Source organism: Anser anser (assembly GCF_964211835.1).
Source record: "Anser anser genome assembly, contig: HAP1_SCAFFOLD_32, whole genome shotgun sequence".
Taxonomy (NCBI): domain Eukaryota; kingdom Metazoa; phylum Chordata; class Aves; order Anseriformes; family Anatidae; genus Anser; species Anser anser.
This window is the reverse complement of record NW_028154148.1, coordinates 4,102,691-4,121,599: the sequence shown is the minus strand read 5'-3', so window position 1 is coordinate 4,121,599 and position 18,909 is coordinate 4,102,691. Positions and strand designations below refer to the sequence as shown.

At 52.1% G+C, this 18,909-nt stretch overlaps 1 protein-coding gene across 1 annotated transcript; it reads right to left on the bottom strand.

The window, feature by feature from the left end:
- Positions 1 to 1,867: 1,867 nt before the first annotated feature.
- LOC310890609 (olfactory receptor 14C36-like) lies at positions 1,868 to 18,037 on the bottom strand. The gene is made up of 2 exons (XM_083852922.1): positions 17,204 to 18,037; positions 1,868 to 2,510 (listed from the first exon to the last, which is right to left on the bottom strand). Exons 1-2 carry the CDS (start codon positions 17,858 to 17,860, stop codon positions 2,202 to 2,204), a joined length of 966 nt encoding a protein of 321 aa, XP_083709048.1. The 5' UTR covers positions 17,861 to 18,037; the 3' UTR covers positions 1,868 to 2,201.
- Between the last annotated feature and the right edge of the window lie 872 nt (positions 18,038 to 18,909).

The following is an 18,909-nucleotide window of genomic DNA, read 5'->3' as shown; positions in this document are numbered from 1 at the left end:
TTGTTAGGGCAGATCACTGGAGGCCATGATTGCAGACAGGCAAAGCGCTGTGCTGAGAAAAGTCTTGGTTGGTTTTGGTGAAGCAGAAGGGCCAAGGCCTGACCCCAGCCCCTGGGAGGGGAGATCCTACACCCCCACGTCTGGCTCAGGGCTCTTCTTGGGGTCTGTATGATGTGGTGGGCAGTGTGATGCCACGAGAAGAACTTCATTAGGACACCTCCCCACCCCTGCACAGGGTATCAAGGAAGCAGTGAGGCCCCATTGCAATGACTCTATCTCCTCTCCTCAGAAGCTCTAGCCAAAGGGACAAAAACGTCAGGGCTGTTGGGGCCTTCCATTCCTGCCAGCACCCTCTGCCTTCTCCTCTGCAGGCTTTCCTATGCATTTTAGTGCCAGTTTTAAGGGCAGGGATCAGCGTGAGAAATAGAGTACAGGTAATGGAAAAGGTGTTACAAACTAATTTTTGCTTCAAGGGATATTGTGATCAAAAAATAGAGCACTGGATTCCTGTCAGGGTGTGGAGTGGCATTTAGATTTAGGTATTAATGTTAAAGGTTAGACTAGTGCCTCGCATGTCTGCTTTAAGTCTGCGTTACGGTGGGATCAACATTACCTGAGCATTCTTACCTCTCCAAAATCATTAGCTTCTGCTGGCCAAGCTCCTCTTCCCTCCCCCAGATCTCACATCTCTCCTGGCCAGGCTTCTCCTGACTTCCCCATATCAGTCATCTTCTTAGGGGCAGCTTTCTGATGGCTTTCATGAACTCAGAGTGTCTGTCTCACCTCGGTTGGCTACTCTGCTCCTGAGAAAGAAGCAGCTCCCAAGCCAGCACGGAGAAGGACACAAAGGCTGTAGAAGCATCACTCACAATGTGTCCAGCAGCACTGCAACACCACAAAAGTGTGCTTCCTACCTTCAGTTTTGGTTCCAGAATGTTCCTATGGACACAGGGTAAGTTTTTTCAGGCCCTCTTGCAGGCTTTATGTTCCCCCAGGCATCTGGGAGTCAGTGGCCCCTCTGTGTAGAAAACTGAAAGCAGCCCTGAAGGATGAGTTAGGCAAATGCTGAAACTTCTGACATGACAACCCCTGTTGAAGACCTCTTCCTCTATGGGGGCTACCAGGTACTTAGGAAGAGAGGATCTCACAAACTGTGTGCAGAGCAGATGTATCTGGTGGTCTATCATGGAGACCAGCAGATGTGGGCCTAAAGGCACAGATCCCAGCCAGGAGTCAAGGGATGACCTGTCAGCTGCTTCAGAAAAAAGTCACCTCACCGGCCACTTAACAGCCATTAGCTTCCTCCTGGACTTGGAGCTTCTGAGGCACCACTGAGCTCATAATACCACACCTACAAAACACCCCCTTTTTGGCCCAGAATCTGCCCAGGTAGAAGAGATCTGGTTGTGATCCTTCCAGCCCATGGCACAGCTCCTGGGCTCCCAGCCTCTCTGACACACAGGAGCCAGTGCCGTGCCAGTTCGGGGAGGTGCTAGGGCAGGAGGGACCTTGCAGTCAAATCACTCGCCAGACTCCTTTGTTGGGGCTGCTGCGTGCCCTGGGGCTGCAGAGCTCTCCTCTGCCTGCTCACAGCAGATTGAGCCCTTGAGCTGTGGTCAGTCCACCTTGGAGGAGATCCCCCCTTAGGAGGGAAGTGCTGCAGCGCAGGCCGGCTGTGCCACTGCCGTGCCCACTGCCTGTCCCTGCCTGCAGTCCCAGCACAGCCCCACAGCAGCACTGGCACCAAGCTACAGGAGCAGCCGGGCCTGACCCCACCAGCAGGGCTCAGCACCAGAGGGGGGCAGTGGCAAGAGAGCAGCTCGGCATGCCCCAAGCGCTGGTGCTCCCTGCCCATGCTGCTGGGATGGGACTCTTTTCCTCTGCAGCCCTGCACATGGCACTGCCCCTGCAGAGCCAGAGCAGCTCTCACAGGAAGGACGTCACACAAGGAAGGCAGTGCAGGCTCCTTTCTTTTATTTAAATTCACAGAGGGCCTGGCTTCTGATATACAGAATCTCTGAGCTATACTCGAAAGGTACATACTGTAGAAGAAATGAGATGAATCATATCATTTTAATGGGCAACTTCAGCTGCATTAAAACAAAGAAAGTCCTATAATGAAAACATTCATAAATACACAAACACACACACAAAAAATTATATATATATAATATTAGTTATTCTTGTAGTCACTGACATTATTAGTCATCTGCAGAGGTAGAATGGAAATTCATTGCTTCCGAAACACATCTAGTCATCAGTTTCCTCAGGGCATCCTTGATCTCCTGGTTCCTCATGCTGTAGATGAGGGGGTTCAGTGCTGGAGGCACCAGCGAGTACAGAAATGACACCACCATGTCCAGGGATGGGGAAGAGATGGAGGGGGGCTGCAGGTAGGCAACCATGGCAGTGCTGATAAACAGGGAGACCACGGCCAGGTGAGGGAGGCACGTGGAAAAGGCTTTGTGCCGGCCCTGCTCAGAGGGCATCCTCAGCACAGCCCTGAAGATCTGCACATAGGAGAACACAATGGAAACAAAACAACCAAAGACTAAAGAAACACTAAACACAAGTGCCCCAACTTCCCTGAGGTAGGCATCTGAGCAGGAGAGCTTGAGGATTGTCCTGGTTCCAGTTAGGACAGAGTTAAGTAGCTCATAGTAGCTGGTAGGGTGCTATGTTTTGGATTAGGATGAGAAGAGCGCTGATAACACGCTGATGTTTTAATTGTTGCAGAGCAGTGTTTACACCAGGCCAAGGACTTTTCAGATTCTCGCTCTGTCCTGCCAGCGAGCAGGCTGGGGGTGCAGCAGGAGCTGGGAGGGGACAGACCCAGGACAGCTGACCCCAACTGGCCAAAGGGGTATTCCATACCATCTGACGTCATGCTAAACAATATATAGGGGTGGCTGGCCGGGGTGGGGGGCCGGCTGCTCGGGGATAGGCTGGGCATCGGTCAGCGGGTGGTGAGCAATTGCATTGTGCATCACTTGTTTTTTTACACATTATTAATACTATTATCATTATCACTATTATTATTATTATTGTTATTATTATTTTCCTGTCTTAATAAACTGTCTTTATCTCAACTCACCGGCTTCACTTTCCCGTTTCTCTCCCCCATCCCAGAGAGGGAGGGGGGAGGGTGAGCGAACGGCTGTGTGGTGTTTAGCTGCCAGCCGGGTTAAACCACAACAGTCCTTTTGGCGCCCAACGTGGGGCCCGAAGGGTTGAGATATCGACAAATCTGACCAGAGTGTGTTAAACTAAAATTGGTATAAGTATTGGACCTGCTTAATAGTTGCTAGTCACGATGTTGATTGCCTTAATCTCCAGTCTGCTGTACCTGTATTCCAAATTGAGTTTTATGGTGCGTTACTTTCTGTATGTGCTCCCTGTTGCACTGTTTATCCTTTCCGGGCCCTGGTTTAAGATTGTTATGGTACTGTGCGGTGTAACAATGGCTTATGAAATGATGAAATATCTGGTCACGACTTTAACCTGGTATTTGTACTCAGCACTGACGTCGACTCTATACTTTGGAACCCATATCTCGGAAACTATTAGCAATTACACCTATTGCCTGTTTTCGTTAGGGAGCCAATCTGTGAAGGGGACAGGGGAAGACATGTTTCCCTACCTGTTCACTCTCCCTTTCTCCTTCACCACCCTCTTATCCCCCGAGCTAGTTACGGTGGTTCTCCGAGATGTTGAATATCCTTGGGATACTCAGACCAGCCTGCTCTTGTTGTTATGTCTCCTGAATGCGCTTCAGGTTTTGTGGAGGGTTAAACAACTACTTAGGAATCTCATCCGGAGATCTGTCTTGAGGCGGGATAGTTGCGAGTGGCAGGGAGTGTGGGAGGATATGGGCAGGTTTCTAGAGCAGTGGGCACCTCCAGTGTTTTGGACATTCACCCCTGAACAACTGCAAAATCCTAAAAAGCTGGCAGAATGCTTGAAAAAAAGGTGTCATGACTCTGGCAGTTCCAAAGTGACACAAATCACTGTAGCGTGCTGGGGTCTGGCTTGTGCCTATCGAGCTGCAATTGATGCTACTAGCAACCTAGCTCCAGCTCCTGCAGCCGCTCCAGCTCCAGCTCCTGCAGCCGCTCCAGCTCCTGCAGCCGCTCCAGCTCCTGCAGCCGCTCCAGCTCCCGCAGCCACTCCAGCCCCTGCAGCAGCTCCAGCTCCTGCAGCTGCTCCCACTCCTGTGTCTGGGTCAGAGAAACGAGCTGTAGCAGTGCAAGTTGACCCCGCAGAGGGTATTCCAACCCCTGTGGCAGGGTCAGAGAAACGAGCTGTAGCAGTGCAAGTTGACCCCGCAGAGGGTATTCCAACCCCTGTGGCAGACCCTGTGTCTGGGTCAGAGAAACGAGCTGTAGCAGTGCAAGTTGCCCCTGTAGACAAGGTGAAGAAATGGTATAGAGACTCGGGTCGTTTAGAATGCAGACAGTCTTCTGCTAAGTCTGGGCATAGTGAAGATGAGGCTGGGCCATCAAAGGTGCAGGAGGATGAAGATGAGGATGGGGATGTCGAAAAATCAACAGTAACTACCCGGACTCTATACCAGCGTGAGCTACGAGATGTGCGAAAAGATTTTGGTCGCTGTATAGGTGAGCAGCTTGTCACCTGGCTGCTCCGGTGCTGGGACACCGGAGCCAATTGTGTGGAATTAGAGGGCAAGGAAGCCAGGCGGCTGGGATCCCTTGCTAGGGACGCATGTATTGACAAAGCAATTGGAGATGGAGCACGATCTTGCAGCCTCTGGAGGCGTCTCCTGGATCCAGGGTTCCTTTTTCCCAGGCCCTTACGCATGGATTTGTTTTGGATGTGCAGGGATGGGATAAGAAAATCCAAGGCACGGATGGAACTGAGCTTATCAAGTGAAGCAAAGAATAACAGGAAGAGATTCTACAGATACATGGCTCAGAAAAGAAAGGCCAAGGAGAGTGTTCCCCCTCTGGTGGATGAGAAGGGTGAACTCGTAATGACAGACATGGAGAAGGCTGAGGGACTCAGCAACGTCTTTGCCTCAGTTTTCACTGCCAGTCAGGCTTCCAGGGTCTTTCATTTCCCTGAACCCAGAGATGGAGGCTGGGGGGCAAAGTCCCACCTGCTGGAAGTGAAGAGCAGGTTCAAGACCACCTGATGAAATTAAACAAGTACAAGTCTATGGGGCATGATGATTTGCATCCCAGGGTCCTGAGGGAACTGGCTGATGTAGTTGCCAAGCCTCTCTCCATCCTATTTGAAGAGTTCTGGCAGTCGGGTGAAGTCCCTGGTGACTGGAAAAAGGAAAACATCACTCCAATTTCTAAAACGGGTAGAAAGGAGGACCCAAGGAACTCCAGAACAGTGAGCCTCACCTCTGTGCCTGGCAAGATCATGGAAAAGATCCTCCTGGAATCAATGTCAAGGCGCATGCAAGAGAAAGAGGTGATCCAAGAGAGCCAGCATGGCTTCACCAAAGGGCAAATCGTGCCAGACCAATCTGGTGGCTTTCTACAATGGAGTGACCACATCAGATGACAAGGGAAGACCGACCGATGTCATCTACTTGGACTTCTGTAAGACCTTTGACATGGTCCCACATGACATCTTGGTCTCCAAATTGGAGGGATACACATTTGATGGGTGGACCATTGAGTGGATAAGGATTTGGCATGAAGGTCACACCCAGAGAGCGATGGTCAACGGCTCTATGTCCAAGTGGAGGCTGGTGATGAGTGGTGTCCCTCAGGGTTCTATCCTGGGACCGGTACTGTTTAATATCTTTATCAATGACAGGGGCAGTGGGATCAAGTGCATCCTCAGCAAGTGTGCAGAAGACACCACCTGAGAGGTGTAGTTGATGCAACAGAGGAAGGGATGCCATCCAAAGGGTCCTGGACAAGCTTGAAATTTGGGCCCATGTTAACCTAAGGAGGGTCAACAGGTCCAAGTGCAAGGTGCTGCACGTGGGTCGGGGAAATCCCAGACATGGGGATAGGCTGGGAGAAGAACTCATTGAGAGCAGCCCTGCAGAGAAGGACTTGGGGGTTCTGCTGCATGAAATGCTCAACAGGAGCCAGCAGTGAGCACATGCAGGCCAGAAGGCCAAGTGCATCCTGGGCTGCATCAAGAGAGGAGTGGGCAGTAGGTGGAGGCAGGTGATTGTCCCTCTCTGCTCTGCCCTTGTGAGGCCTCACCTGGAGTACTGTGTCCAGGTTTGGGGCCACCAGCACAAGAAGGATGTGGACCTGCTACAGCAAATCTAGAGGAGGGCTATAAAGATGATGAGAGGGCTGGAGCACCTCGCCTGTGAAGACAGGCTGAAGGAGTTAGGTTTGTTCAGCCTGGAGAAGAGGAGGCTCCAGGGAGACCTCCTTGCAGCTTTTCAATCCTTAAAGGGGTCTTCTAAAAAAAACAATGGAGAAGGACTCTTCACTCGGGTAGATAATGACAGGAGGATGTGGGAATTGTCTTAAACTAAAAGAGGGGAGATTTAGACTAGACATTAGGAGGAAAATCTTCGCTGTGAGGGTAGTGAGGTACTGGAACAGGTTGCCCAGAGAAGTTGTGGATGCCCCATCCCTGGAGGTGTTCAAGGCCAGGCTGGATGAGGCCTTGGCCAACCTGATCTTGTTTGTGGAATCTGGGGGGAGTTCACTTAGATGATCTTTAAGGTCCTTTCCAACCCAAGCCATTCTACGATTCTATGATACTAGGATGAAAATTAACTCAATCCTAACCAAAACCAGGACACAAATAGACTAAGGGCAAGATATCTCTGTGTGCATATCAAAAGAGAGGAAAAGCGGTGATAGTTATTTAGAAAGTGTCAGACCTGAGTATGACATAGGAACAATGGTATGGAATGAGGGGTGGATATAGTCCGAGTTTTAGCTGGGATAGACTGAATTTTTCTTCCTAGGAGCTGGTGTGGTGCTGTGTTTTGGATTTACAGAATCAGCGAATCACAGAGTAGTTTGGGTAGGAAAGGACCTTAAAGATCCTAAAATTCCAAGCCCTCTGCCGTGGGCAGAGACATCTTCCACTAGACCAGGTTGCTGAAAGCCCCATCCAAGCTGGCCTTCAAAACTTCCAGTGAGGGGGGATCCACAACATCTCTGGGCAGCCTGTTCCAGTGCCTCACCACCCTCTGAGTAAAGAACTTCTGCCTAATATCTAATCTAAACCTACCCTCTTTCAATGTAAAACCATTTCCCCTAGTCCTATCACTACGCTAGTTGATGAAGAGTCCCTCCCCAGCTTTCCTACAGCCCCCTTTAGGTATTAGAAGGCCGCCATAAGGTCTTGCCAGAGCCTTCTTTTCTCTAGGCTGAACAACACCAAATCCCACAGCCTGTCTTCAGAGGAGAGGTGCTCCAGCCCCTTGATCATCCTCGTGGCCCTCCTCTGGATTCATTCGAATAGATCCGTGTCCTTCTCATGCTGGGGGCCCCACAGCTAAACACAATACCTGACATGTGGCCTCACCAGGGCTGAGTAGAGAGGCACAATCAGTTCCCTACTCCTGCTGACCACACCATTCCTGGTACAAGCCCGGATGCTGTTGGCCTGCTTGGCCACCTGAGCACCCTGCTGGCTCCTATTCAGCCGACTGTCCACCAAAACCCCCAAGTCCCTTTCCGATGGGCAGCATTCCACCCGCCATTCCCCAGCATTGCATGGGGTTGTCGTGCCCCAAGTGCAGGACCCGGCACTTGGCCTTGTTGAACTTCATACATTTGGCCTTGGCCCATGAGTCCAGCCTATCTAGGACCCTCTGCAGAGCCCACCTACCGTCGAGCAGACCAACACTCGCTTCTAACTTGGTGTTGTCTGCAAACTTACTGAGGGTGCACTTAATCCCCTTGTCCAGATCATTGATGAGAATATTCAAGGGAACAGGCCCCAGAACTGAGCCCTGGGGGTCACCACTACAGAACGGCCTCCAACTCCATTTAGCTCCATGTCCCACAACACTTTGGGCCCAGCCACCCAGACGCTTTTTAATCCAAGGAAGCAGATACCCATCCAAGCCTCAAGCAGCCATTTTCTCTGGGAGAACGCTGTAGGAAACAGATTCAGAATCCTTACTGAGGTCTAGATAAACCACATCCACAGCCATTACGTCATCCACTGAGTGCATCACTTTGTCATAGAAGGAGTTTGGACTTCTCAAGTAGGACCTGACTTTGATAAAGCCCTCCTGACTGCGCCTGATCACCTGGTTGTCTTCTAAGTGTTGCATGATGGTACTCAAGATAATCTGCTCCATGAACTTCCCCGTCACTGGTCAGACTGACAGCCCTGAGGTTCCCCACATCCTCCTTCCAGTCATTTTGTAGGTGGGCATCATATTTCCTTGTCACCAGTTGACTGGGAACACCCCTGATAGCCAGGACTGCTGATAAATGATGGAAAGCGGCTTGGTGAGCACTTCTGCCAGCTCCCTCAGTACCAAGAGGGGGATCCCATCTAGCTCCATAGACTCGTGAACATCCCCCATGAGGGATGCCATACGAGCAGTGGTGCCTGCTCACCAGGAACCAGGCCAGCTTCCTACAGAGCTGCCTTATGAGGACCATGCCCACCAAGAAGATCTGAGTTATCAGATCCTGTGAGATACCATATGGATAAGGTTCTAGAGCCAGCAGGAAAAGATGTGCAGGTCTGGGAGTCCCTAGGACAGCCTGGTGTAGAGAGGAGCAATGGCTGTAGCAAAGCTGAGAGTCCCAACAGGACCCAGGGCTTTGTGTCCATGGCTCTGGCTGTTGTCTCTGCCACTGAGGCCTAGGAGGAGACAGCTTATCAGTAAAGCACCAGGACCTCATTGCTTCCTTGCCCCCACCCATGAACCAGGCAGGGCTCGTACCATTCTCCTGCACTTGGCCATGCACATCCCCATCTCCTCCTGCCCCACGAAGAGCCCTGAGCAGTGTGTGAAGGGAAAGGATCTCCCTTCCCAGGGTCTGGGGGTCAAGGCCTGGCCCTTGTGCTTGGTGACACACATCCAGCTTTTCTACACATCAGTGCCACCTTCACATTGCCTTTGTCTCCTTGTCCTCCCTGCCTCCAATGCTGTGCTCTAACGAGCTCCAAGGGAGGCTGTGTCAGTGCTGGCCCTCAGGGGGACACGGCAGGAAACTTGCCTCTGACTTGGACTTCTGGAGAGATGTCTTCAATTGTCTCTCAGTGCCTGAGGTTCGTGGGCTCCTCAGCAAAGCCCCCAGAGGGGGGATTCCAATGCCTTGGGCTGGGCGTCTGGTGCTGAGCTGGGCCGGGCTCGTGGGACAGAGAGAGCTCGTGGCAAGAGGGCCGTGGTGCAGAGAGACAGCTGTGCCCAGGAGCAGCTCCTGTGCACAGCGCAGCAGGGCTGGGGGCTCTGACCGCAGCTGGCACGCGGAGAGGAGAGAAGGAGAGAGGGCTTGGAGGCAGTTGGCAGTGGGAGGATGTTGAGAGCTGCCTGCAGGAGAAATCTGCACAGCCCTTGACAAGGTACGTCTCTGGCTGCAGGACCATGCAGCTGCACGTCCTGGAAGGGTCTCCTGCTGGGTCTTATTTCTGGGAGGGCAGTGGGCAATGCAGTAGGCTTTGGGACTCCTGCTGGATGGCACTGCGAGGTGAGGAAGTCCGGCAGAAGCCCCTTGGAGTGTCAGAACCCAGCTGCCCCTGGTCAGCCAAGAGCTGGGTGGCCGAGCCTCCTTCAGACACTGCAGGGGATGCAGACTAATATTGAGACACCCCAGTTTGTGAATATGCTGCTCTCTCTGTGGGGCATCCTCCTTGTCTGCAGGCTGCTCTCCAGCAGGATGTAGCTCTCTTGTGCCATCCTTGTGTTATCCAGGTGCCCCAAGGAAGAGACACCTCAGTGCTAAGGCCATGTCCGTGCTGCTGGATGGCTGTCAGTGGGCAGCTGGAGTGAGGTTTCTGTACCCGTGGTTAGGTAGGATGAGCTGAGATCCTGCTGAGACACCTGGAAACAAGGTGAGAATTCTGTCCAGAGGCACTGGGACTGGGGCTTCTCTGCTTTAAGCAGTCTCCACTTATTGGGAAACACAAGAGTGTGATTGTTGTCCTAAGCATAAGAATATTTGCCTTGCTCTACACTGGTTGCTTGAGTTCTTTGCAACAGCACTGCAAATATCATTGACCTGATAAACGGACCGAGCTTGAGTTTCCCCCATGTTCCTGCCTCCCTCCTGCTTCACAGCAGGAAGGACTCCTCTGGAGCCCACAGCAGCCCCTGCTCCCAGGGCCACTCTCAGCCAGCACCAGCCGCAGCTCAAGCAGGAGAGCTGCAGAAAGGTTCTCCTGCAAAGAGAGAGGCTTGGGATGAGAGTGCTCAAAGAGTTGCAACAGGTTTTCCTGAGATAAGTCTGTTCCAACATTTTTCTGCCTTCTCCTTTTCAACAGACAACTGTGCCCAATGTCAGAAAATGCCCAACAGCAGCTCTGTGAGCGAGTTCCTCCTGCTGGCATTCGCAGACACCCGCACGCTGCAGCTCCTGCACTTCAGGCTCTTCCTGGGCATCTACCTGGCTGCCCTCCTGGGCAACGGCCTCATCCTCACCGCCGTAGCCTGTGACCACCGCCTCCACACCCCCATGTACTTCTTCCTCCTCAACCTCGCCCTCCTCGACCTGGGCTGCATCTCCACCACTCTCCCCAAAGCCATGGCCAATGCCCTCTGGGACACCAGGGCCATCTCCTATCAAGGATGTGTCGCACAGGTCTTTCTCTTTGCCTTCCTGTTAGGAGCAGAGTATTCCCTTCTCACTGTCATGTCCTACGACCGCTACGTTGCCATCTGCAAGCCCCTGCGCTACGGGAGCCTCGTGGGCAGCAGAGCTTGTGCCCAGATGGCAGCAGCTGCCTGGGGCAGTGGCTTTCTCAATGCTGTCCTGCACACGGCCACTACATTTTCCCTGCCCCTCTGCCAAGGTAATGAGCTTGATCAGTTCTTCTGTGAGCTTCCTCAAATCCTCAAGCTCTCCTGCTCAGAGTCATTCCTCAGGGAGGTTGGGCTTATTGTAGTTGTTGTTTGTTTAGTATTTGCTTGTTTTGTTTTCATTGTGTTGTCCTATGTGCAGATCTTCAGGGCTGTGCTGAGGATGCCCTCTGAGCAGGGCCAGCACAAAGCCTTTTCCACTTGCCTCCCTCACCTGGCCGTGGTCTCCCTATTTATCAGTACTGGCATGTTTGCCTACCTGAAGCCCCCCTCCATCTCCTCCCCATCCCTGGACCTGGTGGTGGCAGTTCTGTACTCTGTGGTTCCTGCTGCCATGAATCCCCTCATCTACAGCATGAGAAACAAGGAGCTCAGGGATGCATTGAGGAAACTCTTTGGATACATGCACTTAATGAAGTCCTAACAGGGCGCTTTTATTTATCTTTTTTTTTTTTTTTCTGAATAAGTGTTAGAACAGTCTTACTTCACTTTTATACTATTTTCTGAACCTTGTGATTTTCATTCAGAAATGATCTACTTAGTATCCTAGGTGTTTATCATTCTATTTTAGTTTTGAACCAAGTATCTCATGTACTTATGGAAGTGGGCTTCCCGTTTAGATAAAGACAAAAAAGAATCGAGAAGAAATTAACTGGTCCCAGCTTCCATCCCTTCCCATCTTTTCTGGAGCTGGGGGAGCAGCCCCAGCACACAGGAGGGGCTCAGGGCCCAGAGCCCAGCTGCCACAGGGAGGAGCAGCCCCGCTGGCCCTCGCGGCTGCCCCTCACTGCCCGCTGGGCTCTGCCTCTCTGCTGCCTTCGGGTCGGGGCTGCTGCTTCCCTGGAGCCATGGCCATGGCCAGCAACAGGACGTGGCCTTTCCACTGCTGCTCTCTTCTGGCTTCCACATTGTGCTTCTTGTATTTGGATAAGCCCTGAGATCTCATGTATGTTGGTGACAGTCCTGTTATCCCTACATTGGCATCTCTTCAATATCTCTGCACGCCTCTTGCAAAGCCGGTTTCAGGAATACACCCAAGGAGCTGCTTCCTGAACAGACCTCTTGCTTTTCTGGGCCTCACAATGGATCAGAACCCCAGCGTGATCAGTGAAGGACCAAGGGCTGGACCGGGAGCTGCCTTCTTGCTTGCCTATGGCCCAGCAAACAACAACTGGCCCTTGAATTCTCTGCTTGGGACTGTCCCAGTGGTGCTGGGTCTGATGGCAAATGGCATCCTGGAGAGGAATCTGGAGCTGCTCTGTGCCTGGGCCAGGCCTCTTGTGCTGGCCTGGGGAGCGGGGCTGGCCCTGCGGGGCACAGGCACTCTGTGCTGGGGATGTCCCAGGCAGGAGAGCAGGGCTCCTGCAGCTTCACGGCCCTCCATCTCCTGAGCCGTGGCTGGCCCCAGCTCGGGGGCTGCTGGGGAGGCCCAGAGCCGCCTTTGTGCCAGCAGCTGCGGTGCCTTGCGAGGGGCTGGGGCTGTGCTGGCCGTGCCAAGAGCCCTGCAGCAGCCTGCGGTGGGCACTGGCCTGGGGCCAGCCCAGCCTGGGCTGCTGGGCTGGGGAGAGGTCCGGGAGGTGGGGAGAGGTGGGCAGGGGCTGGGCTGGGCTGGGCAGTGCCCGGCAGAGGGCACCAGCAGCGTCAGGGAGCGGTGGCAGCATGCAGGGGAGGGCTCCCAGCAGGGCTTGGTGCTGCAGAGCCAGGGCTGGGGAAGGGAGCCCAGAGCTGCAGGGGCAGGGGACACGAGGCCGCTCGGGGCCCCTGCTGGCCTGGGCAGAGCAGGAAGGGGGCCCAGGGCATTCGTCCCCTCACCGCAGCCTGTCACGACCTGCACGGCGCTCACCGAGCGTCTAGGGCCAGGCTCTGCCCCGTGGTGTGCAGGGAGAGGGCAAAGCCTCTCTGAAAAAGAGGCTGAAACTGAAAAAGGTCCCTCCCCTGCCCCGTGGGGTGACATGGCCAGGGTGGGACAGGTTACCTTTATTTGATGTAGTTCTTGTATAATTTGCATTGGTGATGGCACAAAAAGACAGTTCCTTCACCAGTGATGTACATCCTTCTTCATGTTAGGACACAACTCAACGTCCTTCACTCTGCTTTATCTCACAGATGAACTGGATTAGGTCTCCTTGATTGCTCTGAGGCACAATGCAGTGCTTTTTGCCTTCTGCTACTCCGGCACAGTATGTGTGACTTTCCCTTACTCTGCGCATTGACCTGATGGGTCATTTCACATTTTTCACTTTCATATCCCTAGTTGGAAGAAGATGATTCCCCAGAGTGGGGCAAGCTGATGGGTTCTGGCTCAGCCATTTGAAGCGTGCTATACTTGAGTTTTTCAGCCTGAGTTTGCTAAAGATGACCCAGGAAGCTTAATGGGTTTTCATGTATCTCGTAGGAATAAGGAGGAGTATCATGGGTTTCCAATGGCCATTTCAAATCTAGGCCAATCTCAGGAACCCACTGAACTAGGGTGTTGTCTTTGAAGGGGTTTCCTGTGCTGGGCTGGGCTGCAGTTACAGGGACAAAGACCACTGCTGGCAGTGGAGGTGCCCTGTCAACTCCACCTGGCTCCACCTGATTTTCCCAAAGGGCTCCGGTCTCCTGCAGGTCTTTTCTGACATCTGCTGGTCCAGGAAAGTGCCAAAAACACAATGGGGCATCAGGAGGTTTTCCGTGGTTATGCTTATGGTCAGACAGCAAGCTCTGCCTCAATGCCCAGTAATTTTTTTAGTACTTAACTAATAAAACAACTACTCATCACCTCAAATGATTCAATCCCTTCCATAAAAAGTCTCACGTGAAGTGGAATTTCTATCATGAAGAAATGCTAATTTCCATGATCTATATTCAGCACTCGAGAAGAAATACTGGTGTTCACCTGTACTTGCATTGTCATTGCTTTGTCTATCATGATGTGCTCCCTCATTTTACAGGTACAAAACCTGACTTGATTACACAGACCCTGCTGAATGTCCCCTTTCCAGCCGCCTGTCTGGACCTATGCACTTCCCATGGTTCTCCTGCTTTGCCCTCCCCTTACTCTTGGATCATTCAGACCGCTCTCACCAACCCAGTTGCTGCTTTGAGTTTCAGTGAGTTCCAGCTCGCCCATCTCTCAGCAGTCTGTCTAATGGTTTCCTTAGCAAGAAACCCATTGTTTCTCATTGAATTAGTATGATATGGATTAATATTAACACTACTATTAAAAATTTCCTATTAATCAATGTAAAATACATCATGTACAGTCATCCTTTTGGGAAGGTAAACTTCACTGGAGGCAACAAAATGAGGAACTTGAACTTTATTTTTTTTTTGGTTTGAAAACTGCAGCATCGTTTCCTATTCTTTGTTTTTAAATAGGAAAAACCCTGCTTTTCCTACCCTAAGCAGGGCTCCAAAGGAGAAACCCTAGAACAGTGTCTACAGGAGAATGATGCTCTAAACTGAAATGCAACAAAATTCAGCCTTTAAAATGAGGAAAGATTTCTATTAGTTGCTCTTTGAAATCTTCCTCCTTAACTACACCATGAAAGTTCTCCAATTAGCTCTACAAGTCTTGAAGACGTGAAGAAAACTGTGGGAGAGATATGGCTGCTTAGGACTTTCTCTGTTTTAATGAGTTCCACGGTGTATTTTGGTGCTGAGTCAATGAAGCTCAGGTACTGAGAGGAGAATGATGCAACTGCTTGAGAAAGTAAAGTCAGAAGGAAAAGTTGAAGTGACTTGGAGTATTAATGGGCCCCACTGAGGGGCGTTCCTAACAAAGCCTCCCCAGGGACTTGTTAGGGCAGATAATTGGAGGCCATGATTGCAGACAGGCAAAGCGCTGTGCTGAGAAAAGTCTTGGTTGGTTTTGGTGATGCAGAAGGGCCAAGGCCTGACCCCAGCCACTGGGAGGGGAGATCCTGCACCCCCCCGTCTGGCTCAGGGCTCCTCTTGGGGTCTGTATGATGTGGTGGGCAGTGTGATGCCATGAGAAGAACTTCATTAGGACACCTCCACACCCCTGCACAGGGTATCAAGGAAGCAAAGAGGCCCCATTGCAATGACTATATCTCGTCCCTCAGAAGCTCTAGCCAAAGGGACAGAAACGTCAGGGCTGTTGGGGCCTTCCATTCTTGCCAGCACCCTCTGCCTTCTCCTCTGCAGGCTTTCCTATGCTGTCCCACTCTTTGCCCTATTTCCTTAAAGCCTGCAGACACCCATCTCTGTCCACAACCTTGCTCTCATCCCGGCATTTCCATCATCTCACCCATGTCTCGTCAAACTTAATCAGCTGTTCCTTAAAACTTAAAGTCATGGTGTGATCAAAAACACTCTTTGGGTGACCTCTGTCACTACAGCACTGCCCTTTGAGGGACATTTCTTCCTCTTCATGGCCAGTGCCACTCTTCCAAGGTGCACTTTATGGCAGTTTTTGTCTCCTGCTCTTTTCTCCTACCAAAGAAAGCTCCATCAGGGTGGAAACCACTCCTGAAGCAGGCATCCCAACCCATCAGGCTCCTTGCGGCCTGTCAGCCAAGCAGACAGAAGTCACCTCACCAGCATCTTCCAAGGCCTGGGCCTGCTGCTGGCCTTGCAGCTTCTTGGCTAGACACAGCCAAGCCTTGTGCCTCCTGCTGTCCAGGCCTGGACTCAAGCAGAAGGGACAGGACAACCCCTGTGCGGGCCTTCTTTCTGTCTGGGTCCTCCTGGGGATGGAGGCAGAGGGGATCCCACAGGCAGCATGCCAAGCAGGGGCCTTCTGCTGGCCTAGCAGGACCACTGGCAGATGTCAGCCCCAAAGTGCACATCCCAGGGAGAAGCCAAGGGTGACCTGCCACCTCCAGACACAAGGGATCTCACAGTCCCTTTGCGTGACACGTTCCTGCTGCTGCCCTATCAGCTGCAGAGACAGAAGTGACCTCCCAGTCACTGCCCCAGTCCCATTCCTCCTGCTGGGGCAGGAGATCCTGAGGCAGAGATGACCTCTCTAGTCTCTTTGGGACTAGGGCTCACTTTTCTGGGTTAGAAATTTAGCAAATGTGTTGTTCAGCTTAGGGTATCGGGTCTTTGGTTAGGTTATGGGCAAGCTTTGTGGAATAGTTTTTTGTTCTACGTCTGCCTAGGTTTAATAGAGGATTTCAATGCTAGTGTTAAGGGCAGGAATTAGGGTGAGCACAAGAGTAAAGGCAAGGGTAAGGGCTATGGGCTGAGTTTTGCTTCATGGAATCCTTTGAGTTCAAGCATTAAACTAGTGGATTCCTGTCAGGGTGTTGGAGTAGCATTTAGGTTTAGGGATTTAGGTTACTCTTTAAAATTGTGTAACGGCCTTACATCATTGTTTCAATTTAGTGTTAAAGCAGCATCAATGTTATGTGAAGCCTCTTGCCTCTACGAAATCATTGTAGAGGTTCGCTCGTCATTCCCCCTCCCTCTCTAGGATGGGGGGGGAGAATAAGAAAGAAATGAAAACTTGTGGGTTGAGATAAATAGAAAAGGATTTATTAGGACAGGAAAAAAAGGATAATAATAACAATAATAATAATGTTACAAACAAGTGATGCAGAATGCAATTGCTCACCACCCGCTGACTGATGCCCAGACTATCCCTGAGCAGCGGGCCCCCCCACCCCACCCAGCCCCCCCATATTAATTGTTCAGCATGACACCAGATGGTATGGAATACCTCTGTGGCCAGTTGGGGTCAGCTGTCCTGGGTCTGTCCCCTCCCAGCTCCTGCTGCACCCCCAGCCTGCTCGCTGGCAGGACAGAGCGAGAAGCCGAAAAGTCCTTGGCCTGGTGTAAGCACTGCTCTGCAACAATTAAAACATCAGCATGTTATCAGCGCTCTTCTCATCCTAATCCAAAACAGAGCACCCTACCAGCTACTAGGAGGAACATTAACTCTGTCCTAACTGAAAACAGGACAAATGCTACACCTAAGGGTCACAACCTGCCTGAGATTAACTTGAGTTAAACTAGAAAAGAGAGACAGACAGTTCCTACCTAAGTAAATACTACAACAAGAATCAGTTTCTTCAGTGTGGCTTTCAGCTCCTGGTTCCTCATGCTGTAGATGAGGGGGTTCGCTGCTGGAGGCACCACCGAGTACAGAACTGCCACCACCAGGTCCAAGGGTGGGGAGGAGATAGAGGGGGGCTTCAGGTTGGCAAATATGGCAGTGGTGACAAACAGGGAGACCACGGCCAGGTGAGGGAGGCACGTGGAAAAGGCTTTGTGCCGGCCCTGCTCAGAGGGCATCCTCAGCACGGCCCTCAAGATCTGGACATAGGACAGCACAATGAAAACAAAACAGCCAAATGCTAAACATGCACTAACCACCAGAAGTCTAACTTCCTTTAGGTAGTCTGAACCTGAGCAGGAGAGCTTGAGGATCTGGGGGATCTCACAGAAGAACTGGTCCACAGCATTGCCTTGGCAGAGGGGCAGGGAAAATGTAGTGGCCGTGTGCAGGACAGCATTGAGCAAACCACTGCCCCAGGCAGCTGCTGCCATCTGGGCACAAGCTCTGCTGCCCACGAGGCTCCCGTAGTGCAGGGGCTTGCAGATGGCAACGTAGCGGTCGTAGGACATGATGGTGAGAACATAAAATTCTGCTGATATAAAAAACAGAAAGGAAAAGACCTGTGCAGCACATCCCTGACAGGAGATGGCCCTGGTGTCCCAGAGGGCATTGGCCATGGCTTTGGGCAGAGTGGTGGAGATGCAGCCCAGGTCGAGGAGGGCGAGGTTGAAGAGGAAGAAGTACATGGGGGTGTGGAGGCAGTGGTCGCAGGCTACGGCGGTGAGGATGAGGCCGTTGCCCAGGAGGGCAGCCAGGTAGATGCCCAGGAAGAGCCCGAAGTGCAGGAGCTGCAGCTCCCACGTGTCTGCGAATGCCAGCAGGAGGAACTCGCTCACAGAGCTGCTGTTGGCCATTTCCTGACTCTGGACACAGCTGTCTGTTAAAGAGGATAAGGCAGAAAAAAGTTCGAGCAGACTTCTCTGAGGAAAACCTATTGCAACTCTTAGAGCACCGCCAGCCCAAGACTCTCTCTTTGCAGGAGAACCTTTCTGCAGCTCTCCTGCTTGAGCTGCAGCTGGTGCTGGCTGAGAGTGGCACTGGGAGCAGGGGCTGCTGTGGGCTCCAGAGGAGTCCTTCCTACTGTGCAGCAGGAGGGAGGCAGGAACTTGGGGGACACTCAAGTTCAGTCCACTGGTCAGACCAGAAGATTTGCAGTGTTGCTTCAAAGAATGTATCCAACGACTGTGTCGAACAAGGGACATATATTTGTTTCATTTTCTGGTAGCTACGCCTGTAATGTTTAGGAGGAACAATCTATTCGTTGTTCCCATGAGAAGAAACTACCGACATCTGAGAGCAGAGAACCCCAGACCAAGTGCATATGGACAGGATCCTCACCTTGTCTTGAATGAGCAGGATCTCAGCTTTTCCCTCTTCACCAGGGCTGCAGAGGCCTCACTCCAGCTGCCCACAGACAGCCATCCAGCAGCACGGACATGGCCTTAGCACAGAGGTGTCTCCTCCTCGGGGCACCTGGATAACACAAGGATGCCACGAGAGAGCTGCATCCTGCTGGAGAGCAGCCTGCAGACCAGAAGAACACCCCACAGACAGACAAGAATATGCACAAGCTGGACGTCCCAATATCCCATCTCCATCCCCTTCAGTGTCTGAAGAAGTCTTGGCCACGCACTCTTGGCTGACTGGAGGCAGCTGGATTACGACACTCCAAGGGGCTTGGGCCAAACTTCCTCAGCTCGCAGTGCCATCCAGCAGGACTCCCAAGGCCTACTGCATTGCCCACTGCCCTCCCAGAAACAAGACCCAGCAGGAGACCCTTCCAGGACGTGCAGCTGCATGGCCCTGCAGCCAGAGACGTACCTTGTCAAGGGCTGTGCAGATTTCTCCTGCAGGCAGCTCTCAGCATCCTCCCACTGCCAACTGCCTCCAAGCCCTCTCTCCT